Source organism: Mirounga angustirostris, unplaced genomic scaffold, assembly GCF_029215605.1.
Source record: "Mirounga angustirostris isolate CCGP_5_RB_7025 unplaced genomic scaffold, mMirAng1.0.hap1 SCAF_6, whole genome shotgun sequence".
In the NCBI taxonomy this organism is placed as follows: domain Eukaryota; kingdom Metazoa; phylum Chordata; class Mammalia; order Carnivora; family Phocidae; genus Mirounga; species Mirounga angustirostris.
In genome coordinates, this window is record NW_026991714.1 from 99,553,456 (window position 1) to 99,570,338 (window position 16,883).

At 56.9% G+C, this 16,883-nt stretch overlaps 1 protein-coding gene across 1 annotated transcript in view; it reads left to right on the forward strand.

Annotated features, from left to right (window-relative positions):
* Positions 1-16,883, forward strand: part of COL13A1 (collagen type XIII alpha 1 chain) — a 79,115-nt gene that overhangs the window by 16,620 nt on the left and 45,612 nt on the right. The window contains exons 8-14 of the mRNA XM_064594743.1: positions 3,981-4,007; positions 4,104-4,130; positions 4,927-4,953; positions 6,846-6,902; positions 11,616-11,723; positions 14,016-14,042; positions 14,833-14,868. Coding sequence (XP_064450813.1) covers positions 3,981-4,007; positions 4,104-4,130; positions 4,927-4,953; positions 6,846-6,902; positions 11,616-11,723; positions 14,016-14,042; positions 14,833-14,868 — 309 coding nt within the window. The remainder of the gene's footprint in view (positions 1-3,980; positions 4,008-4,103; positions 4,131-4,926; positions 4,954-6,845; positions 6,903-11,615; positions 11,724-14,015; positions 14,043-14,832; positions 14,869-16,883) is intronic.

Here is a 16,883-nt window from a genome sequence, read left to right on the forward strand (position 1 = left end):
CGGTTGTCCCCACCTTCCTCCCAGCCCCTTCCACATTCTGCAAGGCCTTGTAAAGGGATTTCCTGTCTCTACAGTCTCCCCCAGGCAGGCCACTCCTTCCAGAAGGGAGAACCTCCCCTTCTCCAGTGCCGCCCCCTCCAGGGGAGGGGGCCAGTTCTCCATGGAAGGGATGGGCCATTAAAAGTAGATGGGCCAGCCCCTAGCTGGGATGCTATCCAGCCTCCCCGGGTGGTCATCTCTATACTGGGAGGACCCCCCTCCTGCAGAAGGGCCTGGAATGTGCAGCATGGCAGGCTCCCCGCCTCCCTGTCCAGCCCGGCTCTGGTGCACGTCTTGCTCCAAGTGCAGGCATGAGGACACGCTCCGCTCACAACCGGGGTGCAGAGGTGGCTGACTTCGTGGATGGGAAAGGAGACCTGACCTTCGCCCCAGCTCCCCCTAAATTGCACTGGACCTTTAGCAACTCAGCACCCTCTGGACTTCAGCCTATCCAGTTAACTCAGTCCCAGCTAACATTCCTTGAGGGTTTTCTATGTGGTGGGCACGGAGCTAAGTCCTATGCGTGTCTTATCTCCTTCATCCTCAGCAGAAGCCTGTGCTCCAGGTCCTACTAGTAGCCCCTTGACACGGTGGAAACTGAAGCTCAGAGAGTCTAAGTAACTTGCCTTAAGTCACACAGCTAGGGAGCATCAGAAACAGGATCCAAGCCCAATTCTCTAATTCCTTCCCTCCACATTTTATTGCCTTTCTCCCTCCTTCTTTCCCTCTCACCTTCCCTATCTCCCCGCCTCCTGCCTTCCCTTAACACATTCTTACTGAGTATCTGCACTACGCTGGGCACTGTGCCAGGTAGCAGGGGTACAGACAGGAGTAAGCCATCCTGTAGCTCACCATCTAGCAGGGGAGCATGCAGTTAAACAATCAGACACATAATTAACAAATGACCTTGGCAGTCGTTCTATAAAAAGGCCGTGCCAGTTAGCCTGAGAAACCCCAGCATAACAGCTCCTCACCCAGGCTGAGGGTCAGAGAGGCTTTCTGAGAAAGACGTGAACTGCGGCCCGAGGGATGAGGGTTTAACTGAGAGAAAAAGGAATGGGAAAGAGCATTCTGGACATGGGAGAACAGCACGTGCAAAGAACAGCACGTGCAAAGGCCTGAGGCAGGCAAGTCCTTAAAATAGCCACAGAAAAAGGGCAGTGAGGCTCTGGAGGCCGTGGTGTCCGGCCAGCTTTCCTGTCCATCACGGCCAGCCCCACTGCAGGTGCATGTCCTATTGCCCCTCCCCTGTTCCAAGCATTGCTCAGCACATGTGGGAAGCCGTGGAGACCAAGGCAGGAACCCTTCCATGCTGCCATTGTTCCAGAGGCATTGGGGTTTAGATGCCAGGAGTTTGGGGTGCTTCCTCCCTCAACCCCTCCCTGCCACCCTCTTTCCCTTCCAAGTGGCCTGACACTAACCGTAACACAGTCCGTGGCAACCCAGAAGTAATAAGATGGTCAACTAGGCACTGTTCTGTAATCCTCGTAACGGCTTATTATCCCCACTCTACAAAAGGGGAGATCGAGGCACGGAGGGGTTGAGTATATTGCCCAAGGCTACACAGCTTCTAAATCACAGAGCTGGGATTGAGACCCATGTGGTGGGGTCTTACCACATTCCTTTCTGCTGCCAGAGCCCTTTGTCTTGAGGGAAAGGAACCCTTTTATGGGGCACCTCCTCTGCCATCCCACTGCCCCACCCCACTGAGCCACCCATGAGTCTCCCCTGTCTGTTTGGGGGACAGAACTAACTTGGCAGGGGGAAGGGTGAGGTCATCCCAAGTCCCATGAGCCCACACCAGTGTAATAGATCCCCTGTCTGCCTCTTAGTCATCCATCAAAATCTGACAGGCCCCAGAACCATTAGGCTTCTGTTTGGCTTAGCACAGGGACCCCGCACTATTAATTCAATACACTGTCTAGTGTAATTATCTTGGCCTGCTTATCATCTGTCTGTCTCCCACTCACCTCCATCCCCAGATGGTTTCCCCTCTGCTAGGCATCCAACATGGGGGGCTAGGGCTCGCTCTCACATGCTTAGCCAGTGTCCTCACCTCAAAAGGGGATCACCCCGGCTCCACCCACCCCACAGGAGCCCCCAGAACTGAATGTAAGGTATAGACAAGATCGGGGATCCCACAAGTGCCAGGAAGGAGAGCTGGGACTCTGAAGGCACTTCTTATCCCATTGCTCAGAGCTGCCCTAAGGGTGGGAGGATGTCATTAACACCAAGCGCTCACGACAGTGCCCGGCACAGGGGAGGGACCAAGCACCTTAGCGCACCACCTGTGACCCATCTTACGGGGGCAGCCGCTACTCAGCTAGAGCTAATTGGTGCCGTGTGTTGTTGGACCTTGAAATATTTAAGAGAAACTTGAAATCCAGATTTGTGTCGTACTCTCTTGCTCTTAAATGTTGGCAATCCACTGAAATAAAACTGTGTGGTGTCAACGCAATACCTCTGGGGACCGCTGTTGTGCCACGGCCACCATCAGGGACATCTGGATTGGAAGCTCCAAGGTCCTACAGCCCCAAACCTTTGTGTTGCTGTCCTCAGCCGCTGGCCCTCCCCTTCTCATCCCTTGCCTCTCTTTTTCATGAGAGGGGGCGGCCCGGTCACCTGCAGGCTGCTTCCCTGCCAGATGCGGCATGTTCTGTGGGCCTTATGCTGAACACCTGGTCAGCCGGATGGGCTGCGGCGCCCCATGGATTGTCCCAAAGGCCACTTGTCCCCTCCCATGAACCTGCTGGGAATTTCCCAGTTTGTTGGTTGGTCCAGTTGACAAGTCGGGGAGCAAGAGAGGCTCTTCTCCCACCCACATGAGCCCCTGCAGGAAGATCCCAAAGAGACGGGTCCAGCAGGTGGATCCTCAGGATGGTGGCTGGAGGGGACCTCAGGGCCCCAGAGGCTGAGACACTGCCTGTGACTCCAGCCAAGTCTAGAAGCCCTGCCTTCTGAGCCCCAGCTCAGTTCGGAGAGCGTGGCGGAGTGTAAACAGCTGGACTTTTGCAGTCAGTGGACCCTAGCTCTCGTCCCAGCGCCCCCCACTCACTGAGCTGCAGGGCCCCGTCTCCATCACCTCGTTTGGGAGGTGGAGCTGACGTGAGCGTCTTCTCCGTGGGCCAGTGTGGGTGTGAGTCCAGCACATCCTGAACACCAGCCTCGGAGCAGGTCCTCAAAGCACGAGGCGCGTGTCCTCCCCTCTTCCCTCCACACCAGCCTCAGGTCAGCTCCTGAGACAACCAGCTGAACCCTGTGTCCTCCTCAAAGGACAGGGGTCCACCCTGAACCCAGACTTCTTTCTCAGCCCTGCAAACTTGACAAGACACCCCAGAAGGAGCCCCAAGACCCCTTTTGTTCCTCTGAGGGGCCCAGAACATGGCTCAAGTCGCCAACCTCCTGCTTCCTCTCTTCACCAAAGGTTTCTCCAAAGCCCCCCGCATGTACCCCGAAGCCCTTCTGGCTCAGTGGGTTTCATGCTGAGGCAGTGCTGAGCAGAAGACAGAATGTGCCAGCGTCCCCTAGAGGCTTTGGACCTCTACTTCTTGGCTCCATGAGGAGATGGCCATGCGTGAGGCAGGACAGCCCACAACAGCAGAGCACCCCCTGAGGTGTCCATGCAGTCTCCTTCGCTGCTGGCCCATGAGGGGACAATGGAGGAACGAGGAGGGATGGTGTCTTCTCTTTATCACGGCCCCGTGCGGGCACCAGTCACCTAGTCACACCCACAATGGAGGAGGAAGCTGAGACTTGCTGGGCGGGCCACACCACCTAGAACATCTCGGGCACAGGAGGACCAGGCCATGGGTGGTGGAGGCCAGCCTTCAGGACTCTGTGCATTAGCCCCGGGCCCAGCACGATCCCCACCCGGGGCCCACACCTCTGCCCCTGCCCGGCCTCAGTGCGCCCACTGACCTGTGTGTGTTTCCTCCCCGCAGGGCCTGACGGGTCCCCGAGGACAGCCGGTTGGTACCTCGCCTTCAAGTTCCCCAGCAGGGAGGCTTCGGGCCCCTGGGGCCTTAGCTTCACTTTCTAACTCTGCCATTTCTGTCTCTTCATAGGGACCTCAAGGACAAAAAGGAGAAAAGGTAAGCCTGATAGAGGTTTCCTAGAATTTTCATCACAGGAAACCGCCTCCCTAACAGTAGAAAGTGGTCCAGAGCGGTTATTTTCAAATGCTAGTGTTTCTCCCCAGAGCCAGGGCATCCTTGGTGGTGCCGCAGTAGGTGAGAGAGAAGAGGGAGGGTGCTCTGGAGGAAGGGTGGCTGGGAGCCTGGCCCTCCGCAGACTCCTTCTCTGCCCAGCATGCTTCCTGATGCACCGTCATGCGCCTCTAGGGTTTTGAGGTGTCCCTTTGTAAACCACTGGCCTGACTCCCTTCCTGGCCTCGTACATTCTCCATTCCCTTAAATTTCTAATGGAGACTCTGCTGGGCTGGCCTTGGGCGAACGGTACAGGGACCTGGCACCCCCACCTCAGAGAAAGCATCTCCGAGGGCCCACAGCCCGCCTCCATATCTGCACTTCCCATCCAGGGGCTCCTGCTCAGGGCCCTTGCGTGGGCCCACCCAGAGGGTTGACCTTTCTGGAAGCTACCTCCAGCCGGGCATGGAGCATAACTCCTGACTGCGGTCATGGCAAGTGGGATATGGCAGCAGAATCCTGTCCTGTGTTCCATGGGGCCGTGTCCAGGCATGCCTTCGGGGTTTCTTCTCTGCTGCCAGCCAGGGGAGAGGGAGGGAGTTAGTTCTCCTGCCTCAGACAGTTAAATCCAGGACCAGTGCAGGGCTGGTGGGTGGAGAGTACGTGTGGTCCTGAGGATGCTTCTGAGGCGCAATTTCCCCAGAGTGCCTAACGCCCTCTTCTCCTTCCCTCCGTTCCCCAGGGTCAGTGTGGAGAGTACCCACATCGGGTAAGTGAACCCCTAAAACTGACCCATCCCTGGGGCACCGCCCCCAGCTCAGCCTCATCCACCTGGGGCCCCCAGCACCCACAGAGGTTGGGGAACAGAAGCATACACCCCCTTCTGTACTCAGCAGCCCCAGAGCAGCTGTGGGGGAGGGGGAGCCGGCCCCCAGGAGTGTGCCCGGTGGTCCGTAGCGTGCTTGTGCAGAGCTGGCCTCCAGCGCCCGTGTTCCCCCACCCGAGCGTGTCTCCGGGTGTTTGCGCCTGCGCTGGCCGGCGTGCAAACCTTCCAGCGTGTGTGTGCATCTGGAACTCCGGGTGTCTGGCCCTGCGTCTCCTCTGCACATCCCCTCTCTGTAAGGCCGTGCAGCTATGTGAGTCTGTGGGTCTGACTCCCTGCCCGGCGTGCGTGTGTGACTGGGTGTGCATGTCTGGCTGCCTGCCCCGGCTGAATCAGAGGGACTTTTGGGTTAGTCATTGCTGCAGATGACCCAACCCTCAATGGTGGGAGATAACTGGGGGCTGGTTGTATCGATTCAAGGATAAAGTCTCTGCTTTGCCTCCTTTGTTGGGGGCTGGTTGTATCGATTCAAGGATAAAGTCTCTGCTTTGCCTTCTCCAAAACAGGGTGGGGATTTCTGAGCTGGGATGGTCTCCCAGTCACCCCCAGGCCCCAGCTCCTTCCTTTGCTTTGCTTTGTCCCCAGATATAGAGCCCAAAGCCTGCTGCAGTCCTACTAGGAAGCTGCAGAGGTGGGCACCAGTCGTAAGGGGTCATTCTTGGGACAGGGAGGGCGAAGATGTGGGCCCTCCGGTGAGAGCCCCAGTGAGCTGGGACCAGAAACATGTCGCTCTCAGACCCTAGTATCTTTGTGTGCCCATCCCTGTGCCACGGGCCTCACTGTGCCCAGAAGCACACACAGGATGTGGCTTCCCGGGCTGCCACCCCATCAGGCAAGGAGACCAGGGAAGTGGAGACAAGTGCGAGTCAGGCTCAGAGTCAGCACGGCTCCGGAAGGCCACCGGGAGGCCTTTCTAGCAGTGCCCTGCCGCTCGGACTCTGACCCCTGGGTTCCCGGGCCAGGGAGAGGCTGCAGGGGGTCTTCACCACAAGCAGCTGGGGCAGGGGTGGAGGCCAAAGCTGGGCTCAGCCCCGGGCAGGGCGCACCGGCCGGTAGCCGCACAGACAGCCCAGTGAGCGGCGTGTGCTCTGGGGACGCAGGGGCCCTGGTGTTCCGGCCCGCCTGGTCCTGACACAATAATAGAAGGTCAGCTGTGTTGATTTGAAATGATGGACTCACAGGATTGTTATGTTACCCGAAAGAAAGACAGCATCCCCCGGCACAAAAGACAACACAACAGCAGACACGTAATTGGCAGTGTGTCATCGTCCATCCTTAGTGAATGTGTGTGTGTGGGGGGGGAACGGGGAGGAAGAGAGTGAGAGAGCAGGGATAGAAGGCTCCAGAAGCACCTTGGCCACGGAGTGCAGCAAAGCTATGGCCGGCCATGGCAGGGTAGGGAACAAGTCAGGCAGGGGTGAGAACAGGTTTGGGTGCTCAGCTGTTGGACAGAGCAAGGCAGCGGGCACCCCCCTGTTGATCTGGAAGTGGGTAGGAAAGCAAGGGCGCATCTAGGGAGAGGGGCCTGTTGGTTTTCCCAGGGCTCTGTGGGAACGGTGTGGGTGGCAGGCCTCCAGGCTCACAGGATAACAGGAGATCCAGGCTGGTCCTTGCCTCTGCTCCAGCCTGCAGCATCCCAGGGAGGGAGGGAGAGGAGGGGTGGGGAGTGGGGGGACGGAGTACCCTGGGACAGAGAGCAAGGCACCTGGTATCTGTGGGCTCCAGCACTCATGCCCCGGTCACCCTGTCTCTGCCACCTCGGTCCCCTCCCACGCCAGGAGCACCTAAGCAGCACTCTTTCGGCTCTGCACTCCAACCAGATCATTACCCTCAAGGTTTGTGGATTCTGGAAGGTCTCCGGGCCCCTCTCTGCTAAGAGACTCCCTGAACGCAGAGCCCAACATTGCACGTCCCTGGGCCCCACAGTGGGAGGTGGCAGGGCTCTCGGGGCAGCCAAGGCCCCTAAAGACAGCAGGGACCTGGAAAGGCCACAGTTGGGCTCCCAGTTCTCAGCCCAGGTGGCCCCCGGTTCTTAGCACTCATCCCAGGGGCCACGTGTGAGTTAAAATGCTTTCAAAAGCAAGAGGTCAATTATACACCATCTTTGTTGTCACATGGGCTCTAACCACTTCCTAAAGCCGCAGGGCACTCAGCTTCCATTGGTAGAGAGACTGGAAGCAAGGAGAATTTCCAAAAATGAAAATCACATTAGATAATGTGATTGAACGTTGCCTCCCCCCCAAAAGTGGTTGAACATGCTGGAGACATCCTGGCCCAGCCTTTATTTTCCAAACCCACCAGCCCCAGTGGGAGACCTCAGCAGCACTTAGCTTGTGCTCACGCTGGCCACACCCTCGGCCGGCTCAGCCCCCAGGAGCCCGACTTGGCACTGTCCTTGACCATCCTCCTCAGATTCGCTGACGCTAGCCTTTCTCGTTCAACCAAAAAAAGAACCCAGTGGTTGCCACACACCAGCCTGGCTTTGAGTACCAATTTAGCTGGTCCTGTGGCTCCCGACCAGAGCTTCTGCATCTGCTGCCCTCAGCCCAGCAGCCCCCGTCCTCAGCCAGGGACAAGCTGGGCCAACAGTGCAATGGTGGGCGTCAGGAGGCCAGTCTCTCCCAGTCAGGGGGTGCTGCTGGCCGACACCCTCAGGGCCACACTCCACCTTCCCGGATGGTGTGCCATCCAAGGGCAAGCTCGGCACTGCGCCCCCTCAAGCCGCGAGAGGGCGCCATCGACACCTTCCCTCCCTGTGCCTCATGCCTGCTAATCACTCTTCTCTCTTCCTCTCCTCCCCTCCCACTTGGCCACCCTGCCTTCCTGGCGACACTCGGCATCCTTCTGAACATCTGCGATCTTTGGCCTTTGCCCTCTGGCCTTCCAACTCATCTCTCTCCTCAGCTGCTGCCTCTCCTCAATTCAGTGCGACTGGCTCCGCCCCCAGTCATAAAAAGACGGACCTTCCAGGTAGACACCACCCCTTTGTCCAGACCACGTGTGGCGTCCCCAGGGGCTTGGCAGGTCTCCGGGCCCCGACGGGCCAGCTGGGACGGTAGACAAAGGCAGAACCCCACTCTACTTCAGTTCAAGTCAATTAGACAGAACGGGACCCGTGAATGTCACAGATGTGGACATACACAACCCCCGAGCCCAGGAGATCCACCAACACCACACACCCCTGCTCCTCAAAACAGCGACAGCCACCACTGGGTGGTGGGTGCCAGCCACTGGGCTGCGCCTTTGACAGGTCTGATTTCATTTCATTCTCTCAACCGTTTTATGACTCAGGCACGATCATGCTTATTTCACAGATGAGGACTCAAGGTTCAGAGACATGAAGGCGGTTGCCTGAGGTCACACACCCAGTAGATTGCAGGGCACCCAGCTTCTCAGACGCTTATGAGCTGTGGGGTTGGATGCAAATTGCTTAACCTCTCTGTGCCTCCGCTTTTCCATTTGTAAAATGAGGGTATTAACCATTCCTACTGCATAGGGTTATTGTGTGTGCAGAGCGCTTCGGATAGCTCCTGGTGTGGTTCCAGTGCTATTCGTAAATTGAGGCCCAGAGGAGTGAATTTGTGCCCAAGATCCCACAAACAGCGAGAGGCAGAATGGGAAGCCGGCAACCAGGTCTTCAGACCCCACACTCGTGGCTCCCTCGGTTGGACCTACACCCTTTATATTTAGAAAAGGATTGCTTAGCACCTGATCACTTGTCGCCTGAGTTTGAGGAGTGAGGGAATTTGCAGAGGGAATGTAGCCCACACCCAACAAGTGTAATCATTGTGAGCAACTGCTTCCTTCTTCCTGCCTTACGCACCCAAGGAGGCTGGGATAGAACCAGGTTACAAATAACAGAAAACAAGAGACTGCAGAGCCAAGGATCCAGGCATAGGCATTGCAGCTGGATTCTAGGCCAGGCGGCCCACGGCTGCCACTTACACCCCCAGCCCTCCTTACGCTGTGCAGGGGTTACCCCCATGGTCGCGGGGATGCTGGAAAGGGCGGGGCTCTGAGATGTTCTCTGAAAGCCGGACAGCAGGGTCCAGAGCCACTATCTGGCCATACTCAGGAGTCAGGAGCCCAGAGGCCAGCAGTTCAGGCTCCTGATTGAATGAGGCTGAAAAATCCCTCCAATTAACAGCTAAAAATACAGCAGGACACATGGTGCATGCGCTACCCGAGCCTGCGTATCCCATTACAGCAGCCAGATCCTCGAGAGCCTCCATGTGCTCCCAACGCTGACTCCAAGCATGGCTCTTCAGGAGACCCCCTGGCAGCTCAGAGAGGCACCAGCCCCTGCCCCCGTCACCTGCCCCTACCTGTGTCAGACCCCATTCCAGAAGAGCTGTCCTTGCTTCTCAGACTGGCCGTTCGCCTCAGCCCCCAGGAGCCACCTCCTGGCCTTAGTTGCATTAGCCACCTCCTGGGCTCCAGGCGCTGCGATAAGAATGCCACATGGATTATCTGGTGTAATGTCACACTGGCCACCCCGGGGTGCAGGGGCCGTCATTGTCATGCCCACCTTACGGATGAAGAAATTGAGAGGGTGCCCAAGATTCCATCCAGGCCCCTGCACATTACTCCCTCCCTTTTCAAGAGCAAGGCGTGGGCGAGCCAGAACTTTCTGTGCTGCCCTGACCTGGTTTCCAAAGCAGAGAGGGAAGCATAGGGGCCCCTACTCTGCCTGCTGCAGAGTCTGCCTGGAGATTAGGGTTTTTCTGCTGCTGGCCATCATGGGACATAAAAAGGCTTGCCCATTTCCTATCAATAAACCAATATTGTTTTACAGGCTCTGTAAGATGCTTAAACATTGAGTCTGACATTTGCTGAAAGAGGAAGCTATATGAAATATGATGTACTTAGCAGATGGTGTTGGAGGTCATTTCCAAAGTGCAGAAAGTTGGACAGTGAGCAGTTGTTTTTTTTTTTTTTCTGGGGGCTTATTTGGAATGAATAAGAACAGTCTGGAGTTCCAGGTTTGGGTCCTGGCTCCCCACGGAATTCTCCACGTGACCTCGGTCAGGGAGCTCAACTTCTCTGAGCCTGTTTACTCTTCTTTGGAATGGGACTCGTGACCCATTTCTGCCCCCGCCTCTTCCTCTGTGCCCTTGAGTGGCTTCTCAGAGGGTACAGCAGGATGAAGCCCGGGCCCCAGCATGACCATGCTGGGTGCCATCTGCGCTAGGATGTCCCAGCCCAGCGAGGTTCTGGCAGGTGCTGCTGGAATCCCACAGTTCCCACTCTGAGATTGCTCACCCCTTGTTTCTACTCATCTTTTCCTCCCGTGGGGTTGCAGCAGGAATCCTCAGCCCCCTGTTCCTGTCACAGAGGGCTGCTGAGAGCGCCCCGAGAGGGCTAGCCGGCCTAATGCTCCAGCCGGCCGTGTCCCCCTGCATCCCAGCCTGGAGCTCACCCGCCTGCCAGGCTGTTCTGCTTTAGTCAGTCTGCAGCGATCGGCCCCTTCTCACAGGAGCTGAGCCCAGACGGTCCCTGGAGAGCTCACTTAGAAAATAACATGACTGCTTCGGTCTAGATCTAGGAGGACTCTGGTTGGCCCCCGGCCCCATGATGTGGGTCACATGGACCAGGCTCTCTCCTCCTCCTGAGGAAACACAATGCCACCCCTAGCTCCCTGGGCCCTTGGCCCAGCCTGGACACAGGCACAGTGGGTGACGAGGGCTGGGCTCAGAGCAGCTGACTGAGGAGTGGGGGCGGGGCAGAAGAATACTAATCGGGACCCATGTAGGCATACGGCACTTGGCAGGTGTCAAAATCAGCCAAGCTCAGGGCTGCAGACTCAACTGTGCTCTGAGGCCAGGCACAGATGACGGAAGTGACCGAAGCAGGCCGCACGCAGACAGGATGGGGGAGCGGGGGCTGAGGCACCTGGGGAACCCAGGCCAAGCCCGAAGGGTGTGACTGCCCGCGGGGACATGGGCCCCGAGCGCCAAGGCTCCCAGTGTGACATCAGAAGCCCCCAGTCCAAGTGTTTTACACAAGATCGCGTGCCCAGTGGTTTAGTGAACCACACCAACTTCTGTGGCCTCTGACCTAAGGACCCCCTATGACACTCAGGGCCAGAGAATCAGACAGCAGAAACAAGGGACTGCTGCTGTCGTTGAATGCCTAGGAGGCCCAGCGTAGACAGAGGATGTGACTGCCACACGGAGGGAGGGGCCGAGGCAGGCTGGGCTGAGGACCCCCTGGGCCAGACCCCCAGCATCTGAGTGGGCCGGGAGCGTGCTGGCGGTCGGGCAGGGTCATCTCGCTCACTCCTCTGCCTCTGCCCCAGCAGGGCTCTTGCTCTGGGACCAGCTGCTTGTGCAGCAGGTCCTCTCTGGACAAACCCCCAACTCTTGGGGGCCTAGTGTCTTGGCCATCTCCTTGCTGCCACTGGTCCCTGCATGCGGTCATCACCACCACGCCACACCGCCTGCCCACCAGAGCCCACCACGGGGCCTTCACCGGGTGCATGGTACTGGGGCGGGAGCTGCTGCCCAGCCCCAGGGCTCTCCTCTAACTCTTGTTTCCACCAACATCAGGGTGAACAGGGCCAGGCCGGCATCCAAGGCCCGCCGGGGCCACCAGGCCCCCCTGGACCGAGCGGACTTCTGGGGCCCCCGGGACTGCCAGGGCCCATGGGGCCACCCGTACGTATCTTCTTTCTCTCTCTACCACCTCCTCTTCCAAGATCTGTCCCAAGAATTCTCTGGAAGCATCCAAACCTTACATCACTGATGAGAACCTGGGTCCCCACCCAACGGTGGAAACACCTTAGCAAGGCCACTGGACATGGGTGGCTCTTGCAAGAAGCTGCCCATCCCTGCCACACTCACCTGTTGTACTCTGGTTCTGAAAACCCAGCTCTGGGGCCAGGCCTCAACGGCAGCCATCGACTTCCAGGGAGGAAATCGCTAAGAGGCTGCCCCTTTTGTGGCTTTAGATTCCCAGGGGTGGAATTGCTGGGTCGTGTGTGGGCCCAGGAGCCAACAGGTGCCCCCTCCAGGCAAGACAACGCTCAGGCAGGAGTAGGTCAAACCCAGGGTCCACCAAGCCCCACCTCTCCAAGCCCTGGCCAAGACCCCGCTCTCTCGACATATTTAGTGCAACTGAGCAGCCAGGCAGGCATCTGAAATGGGTTCTTTCAATCTTAGAGCCAAGACGAATGTCCTATGTTACTGAAGGGACAGGGTGAAGGACAAAGCCTGTCTAATAATGTTTCTTTCACATGATTGAAAAAGAACTGTTTTTGTTTCTTTTTTTTTTTTTTTTTTAAGATTTTATTTATTTATTTGAGACAGAGAGAGCACATGAGAGGGGGGAGGGTCAGAGGGAGAAGCAGGCTCCCTGCCGAGCAGGGAGCCCGATGCGGGACTCGATCCCGGGACTCCAGGATCATGACCTGAGCCGAAGGCAGTCGCTTAACCAACTGAGCCACCCAGGCGCCCCAAGAACTGTTTTTGTTTCTTATGACAAAAGCATCATGCATGCATTGTGAAAAATTTGGAACACGGACAAAGAAAACATTTTAAATTATCTATTTTGCCATATCCAGAGTTCACCATCATTAACATTTTGGAGGGTCCTGCTATTTTTCTCCTTAGACTTGTCTGCTCGTAAACATTTTCCAGGTTGGTCATGTGCTGAGTAACGTCACAGTTTGGGTCCCATTATGTTTTTCACTTAACACCATAAAGCACACCCTTGCTTTGGGCCGGAGTCTCCCGTGAAATGAATTTTAGGGCTGCTGGGCCTATTTACGAGTAGTTAAAGAGTTCCCTCCTGTGATAGAGATCCCTGAACATAAATGTGTGTGTGCATTTCTGATGCTTTCGCTGCAATAGATTCCCAGCGATAGAATGGCTGGGTTGGCGGTGTCCCTGCCACTCATCAAGTACGGCCGCCTTCTGTGTCGCTCGGCCTCACATCTGGGCCTCGCAGCTGCTCTAGCTGCCGACGCTGAGGCTCGGTGTAGGGCCCCTCTAGGCCAGCGGCAGCTCTGGCCACCCAGGGCACCCAGCGTGGCAGCTCAGCTCGGTGTGAAAACCTCACTTGCCTGCCCTCCTGCCCCGCTCAACCTCCACAATGAATTTTAAATATTTCTATGTTTTGGGACCCTGGGGAGAAAGACTAGTCTCACTGCCATGGGTTTGTAGATGGGAAAACGGAAAACCCGAAAGGAAGTGAAATTTAGGAAACTAAACCAAACCAAGCTGAGAGAATCCCCCCAGAATACCCCAAATCCACTTTTTCGCTGACCCCGGCCCCCCAAACACGTCAGGTTCCCACTCACTGAACCCAAGCCTCGTGGCTTTCTTTGTTAGGGTGTTTATAAAGAAAAAAACCAGGAAGCATGTTTTGAAATCCATGGAAACGGACCAGACTTGGGCATCTTGCTTTTCTCCAGCCTGCGTGTGCTGCCCAAACCTCCGCCCCAGACCGCGGTGGAGCCAGCCTGCCCTCGCCTCTGCCCTCGGGCTCCCGTAGGCCCGGGGCCCACACCACCTCCCCATGGCACCCTGGGCCGAAGGAGACAGAAGACTCCCCTGAAGGCTGGCGGGGCCAAAGGCAAAACCAAGGCTCTGCTGGGCAGGGTCGGCGTCCCAGGGCGGGGTCCCAATTAGGAGGTGGGTGGGTGGGCAGGGACGCGGACCAAAGCACACTTGTCATCTTAACAGGCTGCCGCTGACCTATTTTCCAGTGGGTGAGCACAGCAGAGATGCCCACGGCGCCCACACTGGCTCCAAAGGGAGCTGTGAGCCTGGTGTCCCCACACACATTCCGCAGGTTTCAGATACCGTTCCAGGATCCTCTAGCTCTGTTCTCTAGCACACCCACAGCTCATGAGCACTCCTCTGCCCCAAGCCTTCGCAGCAAACACGCCGACCTGTGCTGTTTGCCAGCAGATTCCATCTGCACTCACCTTGCTCTTGCTTCCACAGGGCTTACCCGGGCCTCCTGGACCGAAGGTGAGGGCCCTCCCGGGCGGTGCACTGAATGGGTGGGAGAGCTCTCTGCGGGCTACTGAGTGAGCAGCTGAGAGTGACCTCCGTGAGAGATGGGTCACGCTTTGCTCACTTCAAAGTGTCACCCTCCTCCTGGTAACAGCTTGGGTCCCACAGAGATTGCACTTGTGTGCCCAGGCCCAGCCAGTACTCTGACCAGTATGGAGGCTGTGGTACCCCCTTCTGAGGAGCTTAGAGTCTGGTGGGAGACTCCAGGTTGATGCCCGGGGCACCGTCACAACATCCCAATAAAAGAGGGTTTCCTACAGAGTCAGAACTGGAAGGGACCTTCGGGATCATCTGGTCTCTTGGGAGACCTTGTCTGGAAGCCCATGTGTCAAACCGACTCTCCCTCTGAAGCGGGGTGGGCCTGGGCCTCGGGGGACCAGGAGCTGCAAAGCACTGACCCTGCCCAAGCATTTTGCACGTGTGGAGGCTGAGAGCCCTGGGGGCAAGTGACTCGTCCCGGTTCGGCAGAGAGTCAGCAGCAAAATTCAGAATCAAAAGCAAAATTCAGGTCTCCTGGGCCCCTGCCAGGTGGACCCTTTCCACCATGCCTCCGCCTCTGCAGGATGGGGACTTGTTGTGAAAAGAAGAGTCTCTGTTGGCTTCAGAGGAAGCAAGCTATTGTTCCAGGGAGGGCTGGAGGATTTACAGTCACTGAGAAGAGGAATGGCAATGTGAGGGCAAGAGAGCAAGCCAAAATGGGGCATTTGGGAAAATCTCACTAATTTTCTTCTCTTTGTTCCCCCAGGGAGACCCAGGAATCCAGGGCTACCACGGCCGGAAGGTAGGGAGGAGGGGGAGGGAAGGACCCTACGTCCCCAGTGGTAACCAAGTAGGGCCCCACCACAGCGCCAGCAGGGGCAGGACTTGGTCACGCACACGCATGTCTGCACACACGCTTGCCCAGCGTGAGCCTCACATCTGTGAGGTGGGCTGCACAGGAGTTTGTGTCTCCATCTGGGGAGGAGGAGGCTCAGAGGGGCAGGGCCTCAGGCTATCAGTGGCCCAGCCCGACCCCAGACCCAGGTGGGTCTCCCACCGACAACCTGCATCCCTGTGTCTCTACCCAGGCAGGCCAGGTTTTCACTGGCCCCCGAGGACCTAGTAAATGGGAGCAGATTACCAGGGTCCGCCCTGGGCAGAGCTCCATGCTGAGCACGGTGGGGGCTACAGGGGTGGGGGTCCCAGACCTTCTTTCTGACAACCTGCAGTCTGGAGAGACAGAAGGATTCCTGTACAAATAACCCTGGTGAAGGCAGATTGTGCTAAGCAATCATCACAAAGCATTGTGTGAATATGGATGGTGCGGGTTAGAGAGATTAATTCCGGATTGGGAGGAGTCTGTGAAGTCTTCTGGGAGAAGACAGCCTGGGAGCTCCATCCTGGTGACTGGGTGGGTGTATCCGGGTGGGTATAGCTGTGTAACAAACCATCCCAAACTTCCTGGCTTAAAAGGATGATTTCTCTCATTCTGGTGCTGTGGATGGGCCATCTGGGAGTTCTGCTCCTCTGGGCTCACTCATGCAGTTGTGTCAGATGATGGAGAGAGAGGCCAAGCCGTCTCATCCACGTGTTGGGTGGCTGGTGCACGCCACGAGTGCGGGGGGGAGCCTCTCTTTTCCCTGCCATGGCCTCTCAGCCCCCAGTAGGCTACACAGCTGTTCTTACAGCACGGTAGGCCCAGGGCAGTGTTCAAACCTGCCAAGTCTGAGTGCGCGAGAGCTTTTCCAAAGCATCCAAGGCCATCACACTTTCTGACGTCCTATTGGTCAAAGCAAGTCACATGGCCAACTCATGTGTCATCCGTGGGGAGCGGGGAAGGGACTCTGCCTCTGCTTCTCGTGGGAGGAATAGCAAAGCATTCATGGCCATTTTTACCCACCACTGTTGTCCCTCAACCAGGAAACCTGAAGGGACATGGCATTTTATTTTATTTTATTTTTAAAGATTTTATTTATTTATTTGAGACCGAGAGAATGAGAGACAGAGAGCATGAGAGGGAGGAGGGTCAGAGGCAGAAGCAGGCTCCCCGCCGAGCAGGGAGCCCAATGCAGGACTCGATCCCGGGACTCCAGGATCATGACCTGAGCCGAAGGCAGTCACTTAACCAACTGAGCCACCCAGGCGCCCCAGGGACATGGCATTTTAGACAGGGAAACAATTTGAGCAAAGGCCCAGGGGTGGTCATTATAACAATGATAAAACATAAAAATAATCTTAGCCATAGTCACCACTTACTGAATGCCCACCGTGTGCCCAGGCTGTCCTTCCATGTGACTGCCCTGCGAGGCTGGTACTGTTCTCCCATCTAACAAATGAGGAACCTGAGGCTTGCCCAGAGTTTCATGGCTTGCGAGTGGCAGAGTAGGAACTCAGTCTGGCCTGGGTCCTTCCGGTGGCACCACCCGCTGCGGGGAGCCCCGTGCAGCGCTCCAGACCTGGACCCGGGCTGCAGGAGAAGAAAGGAGGCAGGAAGGAAAGGGGGGACAAGAAGGGGGAGGGATTTGGGAAAGGGACAGATTGCTCCAGAGAAGCACATTCCTCACACTCTATAATCGGGCGGCTGCCATCACTGCATTGTTTTATGGGTGTTTGGAGGGGGATGAAATGGCAGGACCTGAGAGACCTTTAATTTGTTCTGCATAAACTGAGAAGTTTGTATTGTGTCGGGAAGTGGAAATTATAGCCTCTGTGGTTGCTTCCAACCACGCACGCAGACTCGCAAGACTTACTGCCTCCTGGTGCAGTGCAGGCCCCCGGGGGCACAGCAATGCCAGTGGCGGGCATGTGCATTCGTGG